General features: G+C 42.9%; 1 protein-coding gene across 2 annotated transcripts; it reads right to left on the bottom strand.

Moving 5' to 3' along the window:
• Window positions 1–6,072: 6,072 nt before the first annotated feature.
• LOC129859065 (diamine acetyltransferase 1-like) lies at window positions 6,073–25,731 on the bottom strand. Of its 2 annotated transcripts, XM_055928414.1 has the most exons (7): window positions 25,471–25,731; window positions 15,282–15,333; window positions 15,100–15,183; window positions 11,581–11,682; window positions 11,439–11,479; window positions 10,004–10,176; window positions 6,073–6,549 (listed from the first exon to the last, which is right to left on the bottom strand). In XM_055928414.1, exons 1-7 carry the CDS (start codon window positions 25,534–25,536, stop codon window positions 6,528–6,530), a joined length of 540 nt encoding a protein of 179 aa, XP_055784389.1. In that variant the 5' UTR covers window positions 25,537–25,731; the 3' UTR covers window positions 6,073–6,527. The 2 variants fall into 2 exon arrangements, with proteins under 2 accessions (XP_055784389.1, XP_055784390.1); XM_055928415.1 differs by having other exon boundaries at window positions 6,073–10,176; window positions 25,471–25,727.
• Between the last annotated feature and the right edge of the window lie 1,102 nt (window positions 25,732–26,833).

Below are 26,833 nucleotides of genomic sequence, written 5' to 3'. Positions count from 1 at the left end.
CTTTATTTAACCAGGTAGGCCAGTTGAGAACAAATGATCATTTACAACTGCGACTTGGCCAAGATAAAGCAAAGCAGTGCGACACAAACAACAACACAGAGTTACACATGGAATAAACAAACGTACAGTCAATAACACAATAGAAAAGTCTATATACAGTCTGTGCAAATGAGGTAAGATTAGGGAGGTAAGGCAATAAATAAGCCGTGGTGGCGATGTAATTACAATTTAACAATGGAGTGATAGATGTGCAGAAGATGAATGTGCAAGTAGAGATACTGGGGTGCAAAGGAGCAAAAAAATAATAATATTATGGGGATGAAGTAGTTGGATGGGCTATTTACTGATGAGCTATGTACAGGTGCAATGATCTGTGAGCTGGAGGAATTGGCTTTGGGGGTGACCAGTGAAATATACCTGCTGGAGTGTGTGCTACGGGTGGGTGCTTCTATGGTGACCAGTGAGCTGAGATAAGGCAGGGCATTACCTAGCAAAGACTTATAGATGACCTGGAGCCAGTGGGTTTGGTGATGAATATGAAGCGAGGGCCAGCCAACGAGAGCATACAGGTCGCAGTGGTGGGTAATATATGGGGCTTTGGTGACAAAACGGATGGCACTGTGATAGACTGCATCCAATTTGCTGAGTAGAGTGTTGGAGGCTATTTTGTAAATGACATCGCCGAAGTCAAGGATCGGTAGGATAGTTAGTTTTACCAGGGTATGTTTGGCAGCATGAGTGAAGGATGCTTTGTTGCCAAATAGGAAGCCAATTCTAGATTTAATTTTGGATTGGAGATGCTTAATGTGAGTCTGGAAGGAGAGTGCGCTTGTATTATTTATCTAATTGATAAATTAAATTGGAAATGTGGATAGGTACGCTACTTCATTCAATGATTACAGTATTGCACAAGGTATATATAAGAGTAGCCTATAGTCTACAATAATAATGTCATTGAATGTGCTATAGTATAATTTATTTAATTGATTAATGAAATTGTAAATGGGGATGGGTAGGCTACTTCATTCAGTGAATACTGAATGTCTTGCTATCTCTGGGAGTATGTTAATGAAGGCTTTTCAGCTGTTGAACTATGGCAAGGTCAAACTCATTTCTAAATCTATTTTTCTTTTAGTCAAGATGTGATGAGCCAGAGAAAGCAATTAGCTGTTTTACCCACCACCCACAAGCAACCACATCCTCTTCAACTCATTTGCCGCCACACTGAAAAGGACTGTACGTACGTGCGCACCCCTGTGCCCATCTCATTGCAACGTGATCCATCCAAGGCCTCAGCTGGATGCCTAAAATGTGAGGATCGTAAACAAGATGCTACAGTAGTATGTGTGTGTGTGGATGGTGTTCCAAGAAAAGACATGAGAAGATGGCAAAGGAGATGAGTGAGAGCATACCGTTTTAAAATAAAGTGAGTGTGGGGCGCCCTCTTGTGTCCCATTTTTGTCCGTTTGAGGATACTACAGGCACCTCTGGTGGAGGTTCTTGGAACACTGCTATTTAAGTCTGAGCCGAGGTTGAAGATAACCTTCAAAGGTGCTGGTGCTATGTTGCGTGTTATCTTGAATACCAGGCAGATGTTTGGGTACAGAATGAAATGGTGTAAACTTTTAACAGGCTAAACTTGTTGAGAACACTCTTTGAGAAAGGGGTTCCAACAGGGTTCTTTGGCTGTCACCAAAGGAGAACACTTTAGTTCCAGGTAGAAGTATTTTTGGTTCCTTGTAGAACCCTCTGTGGAATGGAGCCCAAAAGGGTTCTACCTGGAACCAAAAAGGTTAAGGTTCTCCTTTGGGGACAGTGGAAGAATCCTTTTAGTTTGTAGATAGCACCTTTTTATCTCAGTGTAGGCCTACATTGCAGTGGTGGTTCTGTGGTTTTCTGTTAAAAAATAAAAAAAATACATGTCATTCGTGGTGGGGAGTTCAGATAATCAGAAATAATATTAATTGGGGCCAGACTAGTTACCATAATTTTCTCACATTGCCATTGACAGTTTTTTCTATGGTCTCTTTTTGGTCCATTCAGATTGTTAATGTAGATTGTATACAAAAAAATGTAATTGTAAAAAAAAATCATGTTTTACTGTGACTTGTTGTAGGCTCCTAAGTGGACCATAAGGTTAAAAACCAAACCAAATTAAGAAAACTAAACAAAACATAAAAAAATGTCACTTTTGCCAGTCCCAAGCCCAGATAAAGGAGGAGGGTTGGAATTGTGACATTAAAAAATACAAGAATCAACAGAAGAAAGTTCATTTGTAGTTCTAAACATATTTAGGGCGTTTTTACTCACTTTTTTGTCTCTCCCATGACCTTATTCCTCTCCTACAGCGTCCATCACAATTACATGCACATGGCCAATTATGCAAATTATGCGATGGTGTCGTTTAGCGACTTTTAGGACAGCCAATAGCTACTTTCCTTACTGGGGAGTTGGCAACACTGCCTTGGAGATTTCTTCAATCTTGGAGAATGAATACTATTGAAAACAAACGTTTCTCTGTTTCATAATTTTACCCTATTAATTCAGATATGTAATGTGCAATATGAGTCAAAATATTGAGGTAGCATGGTTAATTACCTAGTCCATGAGTTTGATGTTTGAAGGCAATTGAAGGGATTTTTAACCGAGTGAAAAACTGGTTGGTATTTTCCCCATTGTAAGAAATGGAGTTTGGCTAGGTTGCTAATGGTTTCCATGTAAGAGTAGGGATTAAGATGGCGTCCTAACTTTCTGTAATTTTTATCAACAACGTTTTAGATCCCATTTGTTTTATTTTCTATGAACAAAGGCTCAGTTTAGGTAATGTGATGTCACAATGTGTTAGTGTTAATATTTGTACGAAAATAGCGTTTAACAGTTCATTAGCTTGATGCTAACCAAATTTAGCTTGACATCAGTGATTTTCAGGTAAGAGAAGGATGCCAGAGTTTCTGAATTGGAATTCCAAGTTGGATGACTGTCAAAACCAAAAATCCCAGTCTGAGCTCATTTTGTTCTGAGTTCCCAGTTGTCTTGAACGCACTGAAGTCAGAGATTGCCAAGTTCCGAGTTGTTTTGATTGCGCCCCTAGAGACCTAGGCTACCTCCAACAAAGAAGTCCTTGTGTCTGTATTGATGTGAGAAATAGGAATATCTACACAGTAAAGGTGGCTGGCTACGTTATCAACTCGGCTAATAGGTTTTTGTATTGAAGTAATAGGCCTATTTGAGTTAAATCGACAAATTAAATTGACTAGATTACTCTGGCAATGAAAAATATTTTTGACAAAATCATGTAGATGTTGTTAAGGTGATCATGGTGAGATCTTTAATAATAAACTAAACAGACACTTAAACTAGCACATGACTCATAACACATGTAGTCGTTTTTAAGGCATCCATGGTAAGATCTTTCATACCAACCTTACAAGCAAACTGACGTGAGGTGGTCGGTGCAATATTACGTGATGTGAACACTACATGTACATGACGTGTTCACGTCGGCAGTTTGACGCCTTAGAAAAAAACTTGTCTCCATTGACAGGCCATGTTAATTCATGGCGGTATTTTATTGCGCCAGGAAGATGCAAGGTGACTTGGTGAGAGGTATTAGTAGCTTCACGAATCTTAATTCTGGCACTTATCATTCCCCATAGCAGTGTCACTGCTCAATATGGTAGCTGCGTGAGTGGGAGGGAGATACCCGTGTGCTTCGCTGTTTACCGGATCGTTTTTGTGCAGTTTTATTGAAGATCACTCCGCGACCCACACGCTGCAGCTTTGTCGTTCAGCAGCCAGCAGCAGATGATGCGCTGTCAGCCACTGACCTGTCATTCTCACTCGCCATCACTCACCGCTGTCAGGACATGGACTCAAGCTAACCACAAGTTCTGATTCAGCTCATACAGCGATGAGTTTCTCTCTCTTGGTTTTATACAAACTTTGAGAAATAACGAGGAGCGACCACAATGTGTTTTGTGCGGGGAAGTGCTTAGTAATTAGTCTTTCAAAACGAACAAATTAAAACAACCTTCCTGATCAAACCTCCACAACATGAAGGTAAACCCAGGGAGTTCTTTCAGAACACCTGCACACTGAGTAGGAACAACATAAATTGCCCAAAGTTTAATTACTGCCCGTCAGGCAGCAAAGGCTAAATAGCTCATTTGTCCAGGGATATAAACATTGAGTTGTTATTTTACCTGAAATGCACAAGGTCCTCTACTCCACCAATTAATCCACACATAAAACGGTCAACCGAATCATTTCTAGTCATCTCTCCTCCTTCCAGGCTTTTCCTTCTCTTGACTTTATATTGCGATTGGCAACTTTCATAAATTAGGTGCATTACCACCGCCGACCTATTTCGTCTTTCAGTCACCCACGTGGGTATAACCAATGAGATGGCATTTGGATACCTGCTTCCATAAACCAATGAGGAGATGGGAGAGGCAGGACTTGCAGCGCGATCTGCGTCACAAATAGAACTGACTTCTATTTTAGCCCTTGGCAACGCAGACACTCGTTGGCGTGCACAAGCAGTGTGGGTGCAATAATTGAATAATATAGATTTCTAAATGTATTTTGCAATGCTCACACGCAACGCGAGTGGTGTAGTCAGCCTGTTAGAGTACTCTAACCTCTGTCTTTATAATCACAATCTAATGTTTTAGTTAAACTATATCTACAGAAACATCAGTCTCATATGAGCTCTGATTTAAGGATCAGAAGAATGATGGGAATAAGGTTCAAGGTGATAAGTAGGTGTTCACGGGTGTGGGTGGGTTCATACTTCACCTTTCTTCAGGGTATAGAATACTACGAAGCTCCATTTACAATCGCTGACGGTGTATACCACTCCACTTTCTTTGTCCGGGCACAATGCTTCAGGAAACAGTGCTTCGACAGTGGAAAAGTAAGTCAGCTAGCATTGTTGTAATTTTCTAACAGGTGATGATAAGCAGAAATAAGGGAGTACAGTACTATCGCTAATAGCTAGCTAACGTTAGCCAAAGCAAGTAAGTTAGCTACTGTACTTAGTGCAACCCTAACAGTACAGATGAATATGAAAAATGATCTGGCATACTGTACATCTTACTGTAGAAGTTATTGTTGAAAACAAGTCAATGTTGGAACTGTTGCTGTTAAATTGGAAGTAATTATTTTATTCTGGAATAAGCTGATTGAAGCAAGATGCTTTTTGAGGCAAACACTCACACAGTTCTGGGTTGATCATCAACAGCAGGAAGTGGCCTCCTGCCTGACTGAGAAAGCAGTATATGTTCTGATCCAGTTTGGCACCACATACCTATGCAAGTCAGGGTTCTCAACTCTGACATACTTAAAAAACAAGTACAGAAACAGACTCAATGCTGAGCATGACCCCAGGGTTGCACTGTCAAAACCTGAGCCCAGAATAAACATACTTGTTGAAAACTTCAACCAGCCACACACCTCTCATTAGGACTGTGTGTGTGTTTGTTTTATGGTCTACATCTGTGTGATGTGATCAATCAGTTTATTCCAGTTCAAAATAAAAGTATTTATTGTATCTTAACAGCAACAGTTGTAACCTAGACCTTTTTTTCAACAACACTTTCTACAGTAAGATGTACAGTAGGCCTGATCATTTTCACCTGTACTGTTACTTACTGCAACCCTATCAAAAACTAAGCCTGTGTGTTCTGTTATACATCTGTGTGATGTGATCTATCAGTTTATTCTAGTTCAGAATGAAAAATGATTTATTGTATTTTAACAGTTCCAACCAAGACAGAGATGTAAGAGTGTTTTTAATGGGGAAAAATAAACATTTGTATTTATACGGGAATTTCATTTCATTGTTATTTGTTTTTGTCTATATGTAATAGGTACATTGCCCACGAACAATATACACTTGTTTATATTGATTGGTTTCTATTAGTTGAATAGCATTTTGATAACTGGTCAATAGTTCTATCAGATTTCAACCAAAAACCAGATATCAAGCACAATAAGACGTATTTTTCATAACGTCATGTAGAAGATGTTGTGATCTGGTTGTACAGTGCATTCAGAAAGTATTTAGACCCCTTAACTTTTTCCACGTTTTATTACATTACAGCTTTATTCGAATATGGATTAAATAAAAACATTTATTCAATCTACACACAATATCAAATCAATCAAATGTATTTCTAAAGCCCTTTTTACATCAGCCAGTGTCATAAAGTGCTATACAGAAACCCAGCCTAAAACCCCAAACAGCAAGCAATGTAGATGTAGAAGCACGGTGGCTAGGAAAAACTCCCTAGGAAGGCAGGAACCTATGAAGAAACCTAGAGAGGAACCAGGCTCCGAGGCGTGGCCAGTCCTCTTCTGGTTGTGCCGGGTGGAGATTATAACAGTACATGGACAAGATGTTCAAATGTTCACAGATGACCAACAGGGTCAAATAATAATAATAATCGCAGTGGCTGTAGAGGGTGCAACAGGTCAGCACCTCAGGAGTAAACGTCAGTTGGCTTTTCATAGCCGATCATTCAGAATTAGAGACTGCAGGTGCGGTACCTCATAACGACAAAGCAAAAACAGGTTATTAGACATTTTTGCAAATATATTAATGTATTTCTGTTTTTATACAAGTATTCAGACCCTTTGCTATGAAACTCAAAAATGAGCTCAGATGCATCGTTTCCATTGATCATCCTTAATATGTTTCTACAACTTGGAGTCCACCTGTAGTAAATTCAATTGATTGGACAGGATATGGAAAGGCGCACAGCTGTCTATATAAGGTCCCACAGGTGACAATGCATGTCAGAGAAAAAAAACAAGCCAGGATGTTGAAGGAATTGTCCGTAAAGCTGCGAGACAAAATTGTGTCGAGACACAGATCTGGAGAAGGGTACCAAAACATTTCTGCAGCATTGAAGGTCCCCAAAAACATAGTGATCTCCATCATTCTTAAATGGAAGACGTTTGAAGCCAACAAGACTCTGCCTGGAGCTGTCCGCCCGACCAAACTGAGCAATCGGGGGAGAAGGGCCTTGGTCAGGGAGGTGACAAAGAACCCGATGGTCACTGACAGATCTCCAGAGTTCCTCTGTGGAGATGGGACAACCATCTCTGCAGCACTCCACCAATCAGGCCTTTATGGTATAGTGACCAGACGGAAGCCACTTTCAGTAAAATACTCATGACAGCCCACTTGGAGTTTGTCAAAAGGCACCTAAAGGACTCAGACCATGAGAAACATTAATCTATGGTGTGATAAAACCACGTTTGAACTCTTTAGGTTGAATGCCAAGCATCACATCTGGAGGAAACCTAGAACCGTCCCTATAGTGAAGCATGGTGGTGGCAGCATCATGCTGTGGGGATGTTTTTCAGCGTCAGGAACTGATAGACTAGTCAGGATCGAGGGAAAAATGAACAGAGCCAAGTACAGAGAGATCCTTGATGAAAACCTGCTCCAGAGCGCGCAGGGCCTCAGACTGGAGCGACGGTTCACCTTCCAACAGGACAACAACCCAACGCACACAGCCAAGACAATGCAGGAGTGGCTTCAGGACAAGTCTCTGAGTGTCCTTGAGTGGCCCTTGAGAACATGATAAGGGTGCTAGGCGTGGGGGCTAGTGGGCAGGAGTGATGTTTGTATGATGTAGTGATTTGTATGTTTTGTATTGTTTATAAAATACATATTGGAAACACAGTACCAGTCAAAAGTTGACACACGTACTAAAAGAAAAACGTTAAGTTCTTGACATTTTCCAGATTGACTGACCTTCATGTCTTAAAGTAATGATGGACTGTCGTTTCTCTGTCCTTATTTGAGCTGTTCTTGCCATAATATGGACTTGGTCTTTTACCAAATAGGACTATCTTCTGTATACCAACCCTACCTTGACACAACACAACTGATTGGCTCAAAGGCATTAAGAAGTAAAGAAATTCCACAAATTAACTTTTTACAAGGCACACCTGTTAATTGAAATACATTGCAGGTGACTACCTCGGAGCTGGTTGAGATAATTCCAGTAGTGTGCAAAGCTGTCATCAAGGTGGTTACTTTGAAGAATCTCAAAAATAAAATATATTTTGATTTAACACTTTTTTGGTTACGACATGATTCCATATGTGTTATTTCATAGTTTTGATGTCTTCACTATTATTGTAGAAAATAGTAAAAATAAAGAAAAACCCTGGAATGAGTAGGTGTGTACAAACTTTTGACTGGTACTGTATATATATATATATTTTTTTTTACATTTAACCATAGAAAAACATATGGAAAGTTACTATTTGGCCTGCTCCCACATCTTGAAGTGCTTTAGCCAACTCCTCGACCAACACTTATTGTGGGGTAGGCAAGTTGGTACAGGGGTGGGAGTGTGTCTCTCGGTGTAACTTGACCCTTAACCTTGACCATCATGCGGTGGGGGTTATGACTCACTGGGGTCATGATTGTGTCTATTTGTGCAACAGAGTGATGAACACCTGTGTGTGCTAGAATAGAAGGTTACCAAGGTTCTGTAAATAAAAAAGTGAATCTCCTTGGTGTGTCTTTAAATAGATGCCAATGGTTAATCAGTAACGGGGCACCGTTTAGAGCTCTGGACATAAACAAGTCCGTTTCGAAGTTCAGCGAGGCTCATGGGAGTCTAGAATGAAAATATGATGGCCTGTCTGGGGATAAAAGATGCTGTCTCTTCTCAATCCCCCCTATACTCCCCGCTCTTCCTCGCAATCTCTCTCTCCCTCCCTCTCTCAGATGGAGGTATTATAGTCTATGCTGTATGTGGATCAACGGTAACTAAGTCATGTACACACTCTGTCCTGCTCCATTTCCTACCAGATTGATGTCCTTCATTGTTTTTAATGGAGTAATGCCAAAGAAACATTATTTTCAGGAGACATTTTCTAAGTTCATATGAGAGTTTAGAGTGGAGTACAAGTGTCTACTAGAGATAATTTTTCACAGGATTACATTAAAGAGGATCTGTCTCTGCCTGGGCAATGGGTTGGGGGAGGAGAGGACAGGAGACAGTGTTTGTAATATTCTCTAAACTCTACTTGGCCACTACAGTGTTGATTTCTGGCTGTGTTTGTTGGTCAGGCATTGCTGCAGTGAATGTTCAAGATTCAGTCAGTGAACACCAGACATCCCACTGATATGCATTTCTACGTCCCTGGTTTCTGCTAGATCTGACTAGGATGTGTGTGTGTGTCTGAGCATTAGATACTGTGACAGTTTGGCGTCTTAAGGTCAGTGCAGTAACTAACAGTCCACTCCTCTGCTCTCCATAGACTGTTATAACAGACCACACATCTCCCTTCCACAGTTGAAGGTATGACAGAGGGGACAAGAGAGATGGAGGAGGAGAAAGAGGACAAGGCTGTTTTTAAGTTTCTTGATGGCGTCACCATTCTGAAATTACTCCTACAACAGACGGAGGATGAAGGGAGGGCGGGCATATGAAGTGATGCATGTTCTGTAAAGCCGTCCCCTCCCCTTCCACACTATCATGACCCATAACATCTGACCCCTGACCTAAGTCCACCTTAAAATGGGGGGACAGGGATTTCATTGTAAAGCAATGAACTCACCCCACTTCCCTCCTAGCCCCACAGAAATCAGTCACCATAGAACATAATAACCACCAACATAAACACAATCAAACTACAGAGAACAAAAATCACTGTATTATAGAATAGTAAAATATATTGGTCAATAATGAAACAGAGAACGCTAGGAATCCTAAGGTGCGTTGATTAAAAACTACAACTACTAAAACGATGGCTTCAGATAAAATACGTGACCTAAATGATTGACTAGATTGAGAAAGTTGGTGCACACACATGCTTAATGCCCATTTTAATAATAATAATAATAATCTAGTGTCAGAGTCACACCCCCCACCGCTGAAGTGAAAGACAGGCAAATAATTAAGTAATTTAAATTAAATTGAACAAGTCTGTCACTCTTGTCCCCATCTTTCTATGTGTCTTGGGGCCAGCTCACTCTTTGGAGCCGGAGGACATCTTGAAGAGGGAGCTCTTGTTGATCTTGAAGAGTCTCCATCCCTCATCCAGAGTGATGTCGGCCGCCCCACGACGCTTGTAGAACTCTATTGACTCCTTGTTGCCCTCAGCGACGACGAAGTGCATGCTGTTGCAGCGAGTCTTGAATGCCATCTGGGGGGGAGAGAGGAAGGGAGAGCAGGAGTTAGCACACATAATTCAACCCAAAAGTGTTTGATGGGGTTGAGGTCAGGGCTCTGTGCAGGCCAGTCAAGTTCTTCCACACCGATCTTGACAAACCATTTCTGTATGGGTCTCGCTTTGTGCACGGGGGCATTGTCTTGCTTGAACAGGAGAAGGCCTTCCCCAAACTGTTGCCACAAAGTTGGAAGCACAGAATCGTCTAGAATGTCATTGTATGCTGTGCTGTTGATTTCCCTTCACTGGAACTAAGGGGCCTAGCCTGAACCATGAAAAACAGCCCCAGACCCTTATTCCTGCTCCACCAAACTTTACAGTTGGCATTATGCATTGGGGCAGGTAGCGTCCTCCTGGCATCCGCCTAAGCCAAATTTGTCTGTAGGACTGGCAGATGGTGATGTGTGATTCATCACTCCATAGAACACGTTTCCATTGCTCCAGAGTCCAATGACGGCGAGGTTTACACCACTCCAGCTGACGCTTGGCATTGGGCATGGTGATCTTAGGCTTGTGTGCGGCTGCTTGGCCATGGAAACCCATTTCATGAAGCTCCTGACGAACAGATCTTGTGCGGATGTTGCTTCCAGAAGCAGTTTGGAACTCAGTAGTGAATGTTGCAACCGAGGACAGACGATTTCAGCACTCGGCAGTCCAGTTCTGTGAGCTTGTGGCCTACCACTTCGCAGTTGAGCCGTTGTTGCTCCTAGACCTTTCCACATTACAATAACAGCACTTACAGTTGACCAGGGCAGCTCTAGCAGGGTAGAAATTTGACCAACTGACTTGTTGGAAAGGTGGCATCCTATGACTGTGCCACGTTGAAAGTCACACAGCTCTTCAGTAAGGCCATTCTACTGCCAATGTTTGTCTATGGAGATTGCATGGCTGTGTGCTCGATTTTAAATGCCTGTCAGCAACAGGTGTGGCTGAAAAAGCCGAATCAACTAATTTGAAGGGGGTTTCCATATACATTTTTTATATACAGTGTACATCTTCTCTTTTCCCAACACACATTCATTGATTATTTCAACAGCAATAACCAAACAAAACACACAGAAGAACAGAATCAATGGTATGTACAAAAAAATCCCAACTCACTGAAATGGGCTCGATATGGGATTCTGTTTGAGGCATTGACCTACAACAGGATTCTTGCCAGAGCCGTGTAACTGACTGACAGCTACCATCTAGTTTTTACTATGTTTGTACAGGGTCATAACTCCTAAATTACTCACGTCACTGAGGAGCTTGAGGATCTCTGAGCCAATGCCAATCTCTGGTGGAAGGATGACAGAGAAGGAGAGATTATGGTTACTGGTCAGGTCAGAGAGGAAAGAGAGAGACAGAGTAGGAGAGGAAAATAGTTATTTTGCTTACCCCTGTACTTTTCCATGACAAAGAAGTCTTCCAGGTAAAGCAGCTTGCCAATCCAGGGGTCATAGGTGAAGTAGTACATGGCAAACCCAATCACCACAGGGCCTGGACACAAAATAAACCCACACAAAAACAAGCCAGATGTAATGTAACAGCTCGTACCGGAGTTACCCCTAGAGACTAATCTAAGGTCAGTTTAACATTTTCCCTAAATGGTTAAGGGTGGTTAGGACTTGGAGGGGCAGAGCTGCTCATAGATCTATGGTTAAGATTAACTTGTACTTTCAGCGGTTAACTCAGTCTGGTTGCCAGGGGACTGTGTAAAGAGGAGATGTGTCAGTTGTGTTGTGAGAACTGACGCGTGGAGACGAGCTGTTCTAGCTCAGAGAAGCTTCCAATGGAAGTTGGTTAGCGGGTGTGTGTCATACAAGTGTGTCTGGCCTACATGTGAGTGACATCCACATCCATAACAGGAGTAGGCCTAGACACTATACACACCAGCCTTTCGATCAGAGAGACGTGTGTTTGTGTGTGTGTACAGCAACAAAATTTCAAACAAGTCACCTAGTTACTTCTTAGAGAATGTGCCAAAGTGTAACTGAAATGTTTGTCTCTTCCCAGACACCCACTTATGTCATTGTGCATCACACTTCGGAAAGTATTCAGACCCCTTCCCTTTTTCCACATTTTGTTACGTTACAGCCTTATTCTAAAATGGATTAAATAAAACAATTTCCTCAATCTACACACACAATACCACATAATGACCAAGTTATACATCTTTGCACATTTATATAAATAAATACATATACACACTACCGTTCAAAAGTTTAGGGTCACCTAGAAATGTCCTTGTTTTTGAAAGAAATGCACATTTTTTGTCCATTAAAATAACATCAAATTGATCAGAAATACAGTGTAGACATTGTTAATGTTGTAAATTACTATTGTAGCTGGAAACGGCTGATTTCTAATGGAATATCTGCATAGGCGTACAGAGGCCCATCATCAGCAACCATCACTCCGTGTTCCAATGGCACGTTGTGTTAGCTAATCCAAGTTTATAATTTTAAAAGGCTAATTGATCATTAGAAAACCCTTTTACAATTCTGTTAGCACAGCTGAAAATTGTTGTGCTGATTAAAGAAGCAATAAAGCTGGCCTTCTTTAGACTAGTTGAGTATCCGGAGCATCAGCATTTGTGGGTTTGAATACAGGTTTAAAATGGCCAGAAACAAAGAACTTTCTTCTGAAACTCGTCAGTCTATTCTTGTTCTGAGAAATTAAGGCTATTCCATGTGAGAAATTGCCAAGAAACTTTGTTATTATGGGGTATTGTGTGCAGATTGGTGAGGAGAAAAAATTGTTTAATCCATTTTAGAATAAGTGGAAAAAGTCAAGGAGTCTGAATTCTTTCCGAATGCACTGTAACTGTTGTAAGGAAAAGGTGTCTCTGTATCGAGTAAAATAGAATCTTTTCTCCAAAAGATTTCTGGGGGAGTGCGCACATGCGGCTATTCTGTGTTGAGCAGTTAACAAAAACAGGTATTCCTATATGCTTAATTTATAATTTTTTATTAAACTTTAGTTGTGATGAAAACATATAGCTCGACGTTTGTATTTTTGATATATTCCAAGGCTGCATGAAGCGACTAATGATGATTTGAAAAAAGTTCCATGAAAAGGCATGAGCTCTGCTTTGTTATTTGTGCAGGCTGCACACATTTCATCAGCCTCTCATTCACAATTTGACAAACACTTGATAATGCCTCGAATTTCCCGGCTGCTTCCACATTCTGTGGCCATAATACCCCCTAAATACATCCATGCCTTTTGCGGCCAGAGGCCATTGTGCCCTTGGGATGAATATTATAATTCCCTTCTCCCGGCTGCGTGCTCCGAAGCACCTCTCACTTACATGGCTCTCTCGGCCTATCACGTGATTGAGTCTTTCTCACAGGCTACAAGTGAAGACAGACACATCAGGGACACAACTGCGTGCGTCCTTATCCAATTCCGAGGCGCACATTGAAGATATAGGAAGAACTTTCCACATTTACTTTTCGTCAGCAAGATGAGTAGGCCTAACAAACAGCAAAAGCACTAGCCTATGTCAATCTACTATCCCCCATAGTACAAACGTTGACCTATTCTGTGCGAGAAATAAATATTCCAAACATAGTCTAGGACAGTTGTGTGATGCAATAGATCCCAAATTAATACAACCACTAGCATCAAAAAACCTTTAAGCAATGAGGCTGACGCAACAGATCAAAACGTTTAGCTTAAAATGTTGATAGCCTAATAGTTTATTTCGTTACATTATAAGTTCAGCAATGTGAGGCAGGAGGCAGTAGGCTATAAGCGCAAATGTTCCATAATTCAGTTCTCAAAAGTGACCGCAAATGCAATTATGCATGTATTGCTTTTATTATAAAGGTGCATTTTTATGGTAAATTCTTCTTCAAGCGCTGCGTATGCCAGTTAGGCTCTACACCAGTTGTAAGGAAGTTATTATTTGGCCACTAGTTGTGATACAAACCTTATCAAACATATGGGCCAGGCTACATGAGGTGTGCAACTACAGTATGATTTGAAAAAGTTGCAACAAAAAAAAGGGATGCACAGTTTATTGCCTTACTGCACACAAGCTGGGCATCATTCATAAGTGATAGGCTAATAGTGTCACCTATCAGACTGTTCTGGATTTAATTTAGTCTTTACATATACTAAATAATGTATGTGTGAAATTTGTTTTGATTTAGAAAGGTGCATGATAATGGTCCAGTCTCGAAACAGGGACAGGGGGATGCATGTCATCTATGCACTTAAATAAAGAATGGAGGACGCTTTTCCCGTGGTTCATTTTCATGCCAGCCAGGTAAGTTATACTCCTGTTGTACAGAGAAGCAATGCGCTTAATATTAGTAATGTTGAGAAATAAATATAGTAGGCCTAGCCTATAGAAAGCTGATCTTCCTCTTTTCAGTAGAGGCCATCACTCTGTTTTCTCACTTAATTTCATAGTCTATAGAAATGTTGCGCAACATGAGCTCATGGACTCTCATGAAGTGTTTGATTAGATTTTTGATAACATTTGCATTGATGTCAGAGTGGTTAGAGGGACAATAGAGTACTGAGTACCAGGCAGTTAGCAAGTTTGGTAGGCTACTAATGACCTTCAGTAGAATCAGAGCTTTGAGAAGACTGAATACCGTCACATGGAATTTGACTGCCATCATGACTCGTGGCTGCAGGTGTGGCGGTAATACGGTCCCCGTAACAGCCCTAATAACAGGTTTGGTATATGTTTGACATAGGGTCAGTAGCTACATGCCAGGGATCCCCATGGCACAGAAATGTTCTTCTATGCATAGGAGAGGCACTGTTTCAGTCAAGGCCATCTGATGTAGTTTGCTATAATACTTGTCTATGTCACACTCAACATCCGTCCAATCCTCTGAGATGTACAGGTGTGCTCCAGGGGATAGGCGGAATGATTTGATATACATAATCTCTTACCGTTGTTGCTCTGCGGCTCACTGGGGACTTCTGCCACGACACAGCGGTATAATGGATAGTCACCGAATCCGTCCTCGAGCAGATCTGTTTTTACAACGTTAGAAATGCCTTATAAACTCCATGCACTGCAGTCAATCACACGGTGAACGAGACAGAAATGCTTTAGTTTCATTCAGACTCACCTTCCTCAGTCAGTATCACGTGGTCTTCCATTTCTTCATATTTAGCCAGTTCCTGAACAGAAGAAACATTTCAGATTCAAAACCAAGAACAGCGAGTCAATAGGGGAACGTTTATCATTCACTGAGAAAAGTGACGGTCAACGAAGAGAACAGCGTTTAACATAAACACAATTAAAATGGAGGAAACCGGGCTCGTTGCCAACGTAATAAACAAAGGTACAAAACTACAGAGGGAACTGGGATACAGACGGATATCCAGCTGAAATTGTCTGTATTTGTCACCTTCAAGACAGACAAGTTTGCAGAGTTTCTCTGAATGCAGTTAGGATGAGCACATTTAAAATACCCAAATTGTATTTATATCAAAATCTCTATCACCCCTCAGATACTATAGTCTTACTTCTGATGTATCGTGTCTTTAGGATAGCAATGTTCCAAGTTTAACCCAGAATCCAACACCTTCAAACACCAAGTTAGGTAAGTCTAACTTCAAAATAGGCCAGAGAATCACTGTCAATCGTGAATGATAATTATTCAGGTTTTACCAGTGAAATATTAAAACTGCGTCTGCATGCCAATCATTTGGTCTCAATCAGCTTAATTGGAATATGCATTTAGATTTTCTTGAATTGCTGTTTCATGAGCAAATTAGAGGAGATGGTGTTAAACGATAGTTACCAGAGTGTAACTCCAGTTCTATGAGTGGAGCTCCGCCCCATAGGGGAGCTCTGCTCCTAGTGGTTTACCCCGCTGCCTAGGCAGCGAATAGCCTGAGAGAAAATTATGCACACACCTGCAGCCAATAGGAGTACAGGTGTCCCTATATAAGGGGACGCTTCCCCTCAATCAGCCTCCCGAAAAAAAAATATTCAGCGAGACTGGGGGTCGGCAGGGCTTTAAGCCCTTTGGGGCTCCGCTCCACTCGTAAAACTGGAGTTACACTCCGGTAACTATCGTTCTACATCGTGGAGCACCGCCCCATAGGGGAGCTCTGCTCCTAGTGGTTTAAGGCGGAGCGAAACGCTCCCAAAATGTACTCCCTGCCGAGCCAAACACTTTCTACTTGAGAAAAGGTCAGCTCAGCAATGGCTGCGACCAAATCCCACAGTACTTGTAATTTACTGTGAACCACACTCAATTACAATGTACTGTGTTCTTGATCTAATCTGCTCACTCAGTCTAAAGGCAAAGCCAATGACTAGTGAGCAGATCATAGAATATGAGTCACACTAACTGTACCACAGATAGATAAACTCAACTCTATTGATATTCAGATTGGTATAATAGTACTGTAATATCAATTACAGAACTATATCCCTAATCCCTCCGCCCAACACAGTCATAGACTGGTGGGCAAGATATAACACATAACTCAACTGTGCCATTCAGCCAGGAGTCATGTCCTGCGGTCCTTCTAATAAAGGAAAAAACGGACCTGATGGAAACCCTGTCCATTAATTCTGTGTTTTTCCGCCTTAATGCTAGCCTTCACGTCAGCAAAACTGAGTACAGGCTGAACCAATTTAGAAGACATGCTCACTGCTTTCTCAGTGTAACCTACCACACTCAATCCATAGGCAGAGCCAATGATTCGTGGGCAGATGATAGAATTTAGGCCAACTATTCTGACTCAGCAGATAGATGATGCCTCAATATTCCCTCAACTTTAGTGACCGGTCTAATAGTCAAGTAACACTAGGTTACAGTACTATTTCCCAGTGTAACAGTATAACTTTAGTCCGTTCCCTCGCCCCGACCCGGGCGCGAACCAGGGACCCTCTGCACACATCAACAACAGTCACCCACGAAGCATCTTTAACCCATCGCTCCACAAAAGCTCCGGCTCTTGCAGAGCAAGGGGAACCACTACTTCAAGGTCTCAGAGCAAGTGACGTCACCGATTGAAAGGCTATTAGCGAGCACCACCGCTAACTAACTAGCCATTTCACATCCGTTACACCAGCATAATGACACACTGGTGGCAGTCTAGTATTGACAGTGTCAAACAAAGGTCATGTTACACGTGTCTCTCTCTCTTCTGTCAAAAAAGAGCGGACCTAATGGGAACACAGCCCATTAGTCCTGCAACCTTTCTTAACTCAAGTTCTGCCCTCAACTACGCTGAGTACAGAACGAGCTAGAGAGTTAGACGACATGTCCAACAGGTAGAATCGGATAAAAGGAGACGGTGACGACCACGACGCCGCTGCACAAATACCCTCTACCCCAATTCCTCTGAAAAGTGCCATAGACGCCGCTACTCCACGAGGCATTGGACGCCCTGCCGCCTCATAAGCCGTCTCAATGCCTTCTCAAAGCCAATGAGACAGCCTCTGTTTTGAGAGTGGTCTACCCAGTGCATTAGCACCATGACACACAAACAATTGAGGTGATGACCTAATCATCGCCGTGCGCTGCACGTAGCACACCAAGGTGCACACTGGGCACGTAGCGTGGCTCTAGCCACTGGCCTAAGCCACCGCGTCCCCAATAGAAACCGTTTCACTAAAGGGTGACTGAAAACAGCGTCTCTGCCAAACCCCTCATGACAAGCTGAAATCGCTGCCGCGAACACCTTAATGGTGGCGGGTGAGTGCTGCTTGTCAAACATGAACTGTAGGAAAGAGAGCACACTCTCAACCTGACAGCACACGGGTCTACATTCTCTGTGACGCACCATTGTGAAAACATGTTCCATCTACTGGCATAAGTCCTGTATGTGGAACTGGCACGTGAGCCCTATATGGTTCTGATTACCAAATCAGATAACCCACAGCGCTCTAACCTGTCCCTCTCAGGAGCCAGACCTTCAGTGGCTGGCTATCAATATGATTGACAGCCCTCCTGTTTTCACACGTGCTAGCAGTGGGAGAATGCAGGACAGCGGTGGAAATGCGTACAGTAGAACCTCTGGCCACTAGTGCGCAAAAGCGTCTATCCCTAGTGGTGGTTCGTCCTGGGCTCGTAGAGAAAACCATAGGGGACATTGCGCGTTCACACGTGACGCGAACAGGTCCACCTCGGCTCTCCCGAACCGTTCCCATATTTGGAGAACAACATCGGGGTGCAGTCGCCACTCGTCGTCTCGGGGACCCCCTCGAGACATGAGGTCTGCTCCGATATTCTGACAGCCTGGAATGTGTGCTGCTGTCAACGAGCGAAGGTGCTCCTCGTGAGCCCACAGCCACAATTCCTCCGCCAACCGGTGGAGTGCAGGAGACCTGACTCCCCCTTGGCGATTTATATAGGCTACTGTCGTTCTGTTTTTCTGACCAGACCAGCACGTCGTGTCCCCGTAGGGTGGACATGAAGCGGGTCAGAACCAGTAGAACCGTTTCCAATTCCAGGAGGTTTATGTGACATCCCGTGCCATTACGCACGGGTCTCTCCAATAGTTCAGATCCGCTCTGAGTGAGAGGGGAACTGTCAACAACCGACAACGGTGCTCACTGGGTCCAGTCGTAGTTGAGCAAACCATCGCTGTGTTTTGCGCATATGCAAAAGTCCCAGCGGAACCACGGAGTGGGCAGACGACATGAGACCCAAAAGTGTCATGACGGAATGCGCCGTCACCATGTGATTCGGATAAAACTTTCTCAGGGCTAACAACAAGGCAGCCCGTCGAGGATCCGAAATTCGTGCCCTCATTGTCAGTGTCTAGCTGTAATCCCAGATAGACAATCTGCTGACTGGGCCAAGGCGCACTCTTTTTCCAATTCACAGCGAACCCCAGATGCGTGAGGTGAATCACTGTCTGTGTCGTGTGTGATCGCCAGCTCTGCTGACGGGGCCAAAACCAGTAGGTCGTCTAGGTAGGCTAACCCTTCGAACACACCGACTGCGTCTTTGCATCACTGCTGCATAACATTTTGCGCAGCTAGGCAACTATACTGATGCAGGTACCTTTTTCAAATGGTCGCATGCGGTTGGACACATGGAGGAGAGAATCATTTTCGCAGTATCCTCAAAACCGTGTCTTTTTGACACAACTGCTGACAGCTACAGGGACATAAACACAAAAAATGCTGTTTGGAGACAAGTGTCCACGATAGTAGGATTGCCAGGTCAGTTTAGTAGTGAGCTTGTGCTAGATGTGGCTAGTTAGCGTTAGCTAGCTAGCTAACCTAGCTTGCTAACCTAGCCAATGAGGTGTGTGTGAAAGAAATAGTCATACCACCTTCCTCAACGTTTGTCTCATTGTTGAAAGAGCCTACTCTGCCTATCCTGACTATTTATTATTGCATTTCACTCCAAAACTGCATTTTGGAGGGAAATTATATTATAGGCTCTCACAATTAATTTGAGGATGTCATCGAATAAACAATATACTTGGCAAATAAATAAATAAATGTAAAGAAATTATGCAATCAAACTGTTTTTATGTAATCCCAAATTTTTACTGAATGTGTGCAAAAAAAAAATCTACATTCATATTTTGCTACTTTCTGTCAAGTCCACTCATACAATTTGATGCATACGTTCGATTTATCGAACGTATGCACCACACAGAACGCACTGCAACTGCCTCTGCAACGCAATGCTGCAAGGCAAATGCAGCGTTCCATTGGAAATGAATGTACTTCTGGTGTATCGAAACGCAATGACACAGTCGGTGTGTTCGAAGCGTAATAGCCTTATCCCTTGACGGCGCAACGGCTCCAATGCTGCCTCCACACATTTGGAAAACGTGCGAGGTGCCAGGGCGTACCCGAATGGCATTCTCGCATACTCGTACACCACCCCTTGAAAGGCGAAACGCAGAAACTTCCTGTGACGCGGAAGTACTGGCACATGAAAGTATGATCCTTTAGATCTAGATCGTGAGCATTCGGAAAAGCGGTTTGGCTACGCTCTCGACGAGAGTGCGTAAATCCAATATCGGCCTCATTCCCCCCGTCATTTTTGGCACTAGGAAATAGGGCGAATATATGACTGCTACCTGTATTCCTCTATGGCCCAAGCCGCCGCTGTCTCCCAACACTGAAGTGGTGGGACAGTCCAAGGTGGGCCCCCTACGAACGGGGGAGGGAACACTAACGCGTTCTGAGAGAATCGGGGGCGCCGACACTTCGGTTATACATGTAACCTTGTGGTTCCAGCCCTCCGTGAACTCAGCACGGGTCTGCGCTACACTAATTGAGGCGCCAGCCGTCTCCCAATAGCGATTGCTTCATCGGCCCACTATGGGGCTGTGTACGCAGGCTGCTCTTAAAACCTCTATCTACTTCACTCCTCAGAGTGTGTAGTGTTGGGTTTTTATGAGGTATAGCATGACGGCTCATTACGAGCGTCCGTCTTGCTTTCCTCTTGTCATTCTCACTCACAACGTCCCTCTGTGTGTGCTCAACTCCGCAATGGGCTGGCTGCACACAGAGTGGTGAGAGAGAGATAGAAGGAATCTGAGCGATCTCAGTTTTGTTAAGGAAAAGAGGTTATCTTGTGACAAAGTCAAATGGAACACATTCTTTATTAAACACAGACACAACTCCTCCATTCCTTTGCAGGGGTGGGGGATGAACAGTGGGCGCCCTCACATGAAGTGCAGCGCTGTCTCCCGTCCTCTCTCCCTCGTCCCGTCATGGCAGTCGTCTTTTCTGACTGCCTCTCGGCTGTCAGGGTTTCACCGCCGCCTTCTCTGGTGCTGCTGGAGGGGCTGGGCCCACTCTCGGTACTCCAGGTGCAGCTGCTCGACGTGCTCTCCGTCTGGCCGTAGACCCTGGTCTACTGGAAACGGTGGAGCGATGGGGATCTTTCGTAGCTGTTTTAGATCCTCCTGCCAAAGGCAGGTGTCTAGCCAGCTGCTTTGTCTCCTCCTCAAGCTTCCCAAAACGCGCCGTCGCATCTGTGACCGCGGCTCCAAAGAGACCGCTGTCAGAGATGGGGCGTTCAATAGGGCGGCTTTGTCGGTCTCCTTCATAGCCGTCAAAGACAGCCAGAGGTGTCGTTCCAGTACCACCGAAGTGGCCATGGATCTCCTCGCACATACAGCCGATGCCTGTGTGAGATGGAGAATGGCGCCGGAAATCTTCGACGCTTCCTCCATCTCCTCTCTACCCGTGGTGAGACGGGATAGAGAGGCTGCCAAGAGGGCAATATTATTCGCTGCTGCTACAGCCTGTGTACTTAGAACAAAGGACTTCCCAGCCAGCCAGCTGTGCTGTGGTCCTTAGTCGTCGGTAATGTGGGTCTCTTGGCCGACAGCCAAGAGCTCGAACCTGGCACCAGGTACGCCGCTAGTGCGGTTCTCCGTCCACTTTAGTGAATGGGATATACGCCTTCACCGGTGCTCTGGCCGTCAAAGGCGTTTCCCATGCACCCTCCACATATTTGGCGAGCGAGGGCATGGTCTGTGCCAAAAGTACCGCTGCCCGTCTTGGTCTGTAATAGGGGCCACCACCAATCAAATCCACTTCCGAAACGGAGGGAAAGGGGGCCAGCCTGCTCGCAGCCCGCTCAATGAGCCCTGTAAAATCAGAGCGCAGAGAGGCCACTGCGTAGGCATAAGGATGAGAAAATCCCCTCTCTCGCCAGGAAGGGGGGGGGGGGGTTCAGCCTCGGTCGGTACGGTCGTTAGACTGGATTCTTTCGGAGAAAAACCCAGACACTACCCAACATCCTCATCCTCTCTAGAGGCGCCGTCATCATATGATGCCACCGCGTCCTCTAGAGGGGAAATCCTCACTGAAAAATGCCCATCGCTGTTTCCTCTCCTTTAAAGAAAGGAGTGAACAGCTAGGGCATTCCGGAGGATCTGTGAGGCCGCCCCTAGCGTACTTTGAACCTAAGCACACAAAACATAGTTCGTGCGGGTCCAAAGCCATCATAGTGAAGCAGCGACACTAAGCTCTTAAAAGAGCTTTTGGGGGTAGAAAAGGCGTGCTCATTGAAGGCCGACGTCAACAACAGGATATCGATGACGGGTTCGTCCTGAGATTTCTTCTCTTCTAGGCTTCTTCAGTCCAGTCCTGTCACTGAAAATAATGGGAGGCTGATTCAGGGGAAGCGTCCTCTTATATAGGGACACCTGTACTCCTATTGGCTGCAGGTGTGTGCATAATTTTCTCTCAGGCTATTCGCTGCCTAGGCAGCGGGGTAAACCACTAGGAGCAGAGCTCGCCTATGGGGCGGAGCTCCACGATGTAGAACTACACAGAAAAAAATTATAAAACGTGTTGGTCCAATGATTCATGAGATTAAATACAAGATCCCAGAAATGTTTCATACGCACAAAAAGCTAATAACAAAAATATATGGAAATTTCTGCTCAACCCAAAATTATAACCAACTAATTGCAGCATTACCGCAAAAATGGAAGAGGCAAGTGGCAGGGGGAGAAAGTAAGGAATTTGTCTGTCGGCCCTGCATTAAAGACCAAAATTGAAAAAAAAAACTGTGATAAATAAAACTGGTATACTTTTTTATTTAAGGACTCAAATTGACAGCTGTGCCATATAGATTGCAAAATAGTTGGTAAGAGATTTTTGATATACTGATTCCATGGCACACGGTTTATGAACTGATACACAAAATGACGCTGGATTCAAAACATAGTTTTTCAATGTACAGTTGAAGTCGGAAGTTTACATACACTTTGGTTGGAGTTATTAAAACTTGTTTTTCAACCACTCCACAAATTTCTTGTTAACGAACTATAGTTTTAGCAAGTCGGTTAGGACATCTACTTTGTGTATGACACAAGTCATTTTTCCAACAATTGTTTACAGACAGATTATTTCACTTATAATTCACTGTATCACAATTCCAGTGGTTTAGAAGTTTACATACACTAAGTTGACTGTGCCTTTAAACAGCTTGGAAAATTCCGGAAAATTCCAGAAAATGATGTCATGGATTTAGAAGCTTCTGATAGGCTAATTGACATCATTTGAATCAATTGGAGGTGTACCTGTGGATGCATTTCAAGGCCTACCTTCAAACTCAGTGCCTCTTTGCTTGACATCATGGGAAAATCAAAAGAAATCAGTCAAGACCTCAGAAAAATAATTGTAGACCTCCACAAGTCTGGTTCATCCTTGGGAGCAATTTCCAAACGCCTGAAGGGACCATGTTCATCTGTACAAACAATAGTACGCAAGTATAAACACCATGGGACCACGCAGCCGTCATTACCGCTCAGGAAGGAGACGCGTTCTGTCTCCTGGAGATGAACGTACTTTGGTGCAAAAAGTGCAAATCAATTCCAGAACAACAGCAAAGGACCTTTGTGAAGATGCTGGAGGAAACATGTACAAAAGTATCTATATCCACAGTAAAACAAGTCCTATATCGACATAACCTGAAAGGCCGCTCAGCAAGGAAGAAGCCACTGCTCCAAAACCGCCATAAAAAAGCCAGACTACGGTTTACAACTGCACATGGGGACAAAGATCATACTTTTTGGAGAAATGTCCTCTGGTCTGATGAAACAAAAATAGAACTGTTTGGCCGTAATGACCATCGTTATGTTTGGAGGAAAAACCATCCCAACTGTGAAGCACGGGGGTGGCAGCATCATGTGCGGGTGCTTTGCTGCAGGAGGGACTGGTGCACTTCACAAAATAGATGGCAAGAACCTGACTCAGTTACACCAGCTCTGTCAGGAGGAATGGGCCAAAATTCACCCAACTTGTGGGAAGCTTGTGGAAGGCTAACCAAAACGTTTGACCCAAGTTCAACAATTTAAAGGCAATGCTACCAAAATTCTTGCAACCAATATAATGTTATGTACTGTATATGGAGGACACAACATTTCAAAATGTTATTATGGTTCACTGGATGCCCTTTTCTTAAATTACAAAAGGGAAAATAAAACAAATATGGGTTGTATTTACAATGGTGTTTGTTCGTCACTGGTTTCCCCTTTGTGGCAACAGGTCAATAAATCCTCCCAATAGTTATGGGAGTTTATCAAAATGTGAGTTGTTAAAAAAAAAATGGTGGGTGTAATCTGAGGAAAATATATCTCTAATATGGTCATACATTTGGCAGGAGGTTAGGAAGCAGCAAACATACCTGCATCCCACTGCTGGCTTGCTTCTGAAGCTAAGCAGGGTTGGTCCTGCCTGGATGGGAGACCAGATGCTGCTGGAAGTGGAGCCAGTAGGAGGCACCCTTTCCTCTGGTCTAAAAAAATATCCCAATGCCCCAGGGCAGTGATTGGGGACATTCCCCTGTGTAGGGTGCCGTCTTTCGGTTAGGACTTTAAACAGGTATCCTGACTCTCATGGCACTTATTGTAAGAGTAGGGGTGTTAACCCTGGTGTCCTGGCTAAATTCCCAATACCATCATGGTCACCTAATCATCCCCAGCATACAATTGGCTCATTCCTCTCCCCTGTAACTATTCCCCAGGTCGTTGCTGTAAATGAGAATGTGTTCTCAGTCAACTCATATTGCAGCCGATTGCTTCCCCACCACCACAGAAAGCACTGAGCTAGACTGAAACACCTGCATTTTGGAGCTGCCTTACTCAAGAAAACAAAAAAAGAGACCATGTTTGTATGCAGCTTTATTAACTCAATGATGTAATATTTTTTTATATATATTTTTTTACATTGTTTGCAAACTGATGTGTGACATATTAATGCCAAAATAACATGCAAAACAGGCAAGTCCCCCCCACCAATATATATATATATATATATATATATATATATATATATATATATATATATATATATATATATATATATATATATATATATATAATAATATTAGGGTTTTTTGCTAAGAATGTGGGGCTCAAAACAGATGGGGCTCTGACCTGAATGACGGGTCGCCAGTGCTGATTCTTGAAGAACAAAAACCTCATGAGCTTTAAGTTCAACAACGGTACCCAATCACAACCCACGAATTTGAGCGCTTTTGCTCCGTACATTATATTCCAAAAATAATTGCCCACTTATAATAACATTACGGTAGGTACAGGCATGTCAAAAGTAAACAAGGAAGTACAATTTGAAGCGCTGTCAATTATCCCTTTACTCTTGGCCAGATTTGCTTCATCTGTCCCCCCTTTTTCATAGTTGTATTTTGCTATTTAACTAGCTAACTAACTTCTCAAGTGTCTTTAGATAGCAAATCAACGATACCTCAGCGACAGTATTTCCGTGTGTATTGTTGGACTGGAGAAGAGTGAAACCAGTCAATTTTCTAGCTAAGCAAGCAGTGAATTTAGTTTACGGCTTACCTTTATCAGTCGCAGTATGTCAGGCACATCTTTGGATTCAGCTTTCCGTATTTTAAAATTTTCCATTTTCTTATTTTATATTAATAAGAGCTAAACAATCGACTTAAAATGTAGCTAGTTATCTAGCTAGCTGACGTTAGCTACCTTGCTTGTTCTATTCAAACCAAGTCCTTCTAAGCTAAAAGTTCGCTAGATATATCGAAGGACATTGTTGAGAGGGTAGTGAGATTGGAGATGCCTTTTTATCCTATTGATGTGTGTGCAATGCCACGCGCATGTTTTTTTTTTACTGTCATAAATGCATCAGAGGTTTCATTAGCGTGTCTGTTTTACTGTCATAAATGCATCAGAGGTTTCACTAGCCATAAAGACATCAAGATAGTTAACACATTCATAATTTAGGGTTACAATAAAACAGATGTCACATTTCTGGTTAGTCCATAGTTAGTTTCCTTTTTGTATTAGGGTGCAGTTACAGAAATCCTTTTCTATACCTATAAGTCACATGATTTCATAAGAAAATATTACTGCAGTGAGGTGTCCTTGGATGAATGTCAACAAGATGCATGACCATACAGAAATGCCAATGGTGGAGGTGTTGCTGTTTATATTCAGAACCACATTCCTGTAAAGCTTAGAAAGGATCTCATGTTAAATACTGTTGTAATATGGTTACAGGTTCATCTGCCTCACCTAAAGCCCATTCTGGTGGGAAGCTGCTATAGACCACCAAGTGCTAACAGTCAGTATCTGGATAATGTGAAATGCTTGATAATGTATATGATATCAATAGATGTATATTTTCTGGGTCATTTAAATATTGACTGGCTTTCATCAGGCTGCCCACTCAAAAGAAAGCTTCAAACTGTAGCTAGTGCCTGCAACCTGGTTCAGGTTATCAATCAACCTATCAGGGTAGTTACAAACAGCCCAGGAATTAAATCATCAACATGCATTGATCACATCTTTAGTAATGCTGCAGAAAGTAGTTTGAAAGCAGTATCCAAATCCATCGGATGTAGTGGTCACAATATAGTAGCCATATCTAGGAAAACCAAAGTTCCAAAGGCTGGGCCTAATGAAGAAGTCATACAATACGTTTTGTAGTGATTCCTATGTTGTTGATGTAAAGAATATTTGTTGGTCCGTGGTGTGTAATGACAAGCAACCAGACGCTGCACTTGACACATTTATGAAATTGCTTATCCCAGTTACTAATAAGCATGCACCCATTAAGAACATTACTGTAAAAACGGTTAAATCCCCATGGATTGATGAGGAATTGAAAAATTGTATGGTTGAGAGGGATGAGGCAAAATATAGGTCTGGTTGCACAACTGTTTGGCAAACATACTGCAAATTG

The sequence above is a fragment of the Salvelinus fontinalis genome, chromosome 7 (assembly GCF_029448725.1).
Source record: "Salvelinus fontinalis isolate EN_2023a chromosome 7, ASM2944872v1, whole genome shotgun sequence".
In the NCBI taxonomy this organism is placed as follows: Eukaryota; Metazoa; Chordata; class Actinopteri; order Salmoniformes; family Salmonidae; genus Salvelinus; species Salvelinus fontinalis.
This window is presented reverse-complemented; position numbering and strand designations above follow the sequence as displayed.

Excerpts from the sequence above, each read along its gene's own strand:
- LOC129859065 (XM_055928414.1), bottom strand. The coding sequence starts at position 25,536 with ATGGAAAATTTTAAAATACGGAAAGCTGAATCCAAAGATGTGCCTGAC. Across the intron at positions 15,184-15,281 it reads CGTGATACTGACTGAGGAAG|ATCTGCTCGAGGACGGATTC; the intron begins GTGAGTCTGAAT and ends TTGTAAAAACAG. Across the intron at positions 11,480-11,580 it reads TGTCATGGAAAAGTACAGGG|AGATTGGCATTGGCTCAGAG; the intron begins GTAAGCAAAATA and ends TCCTTCCACCAG.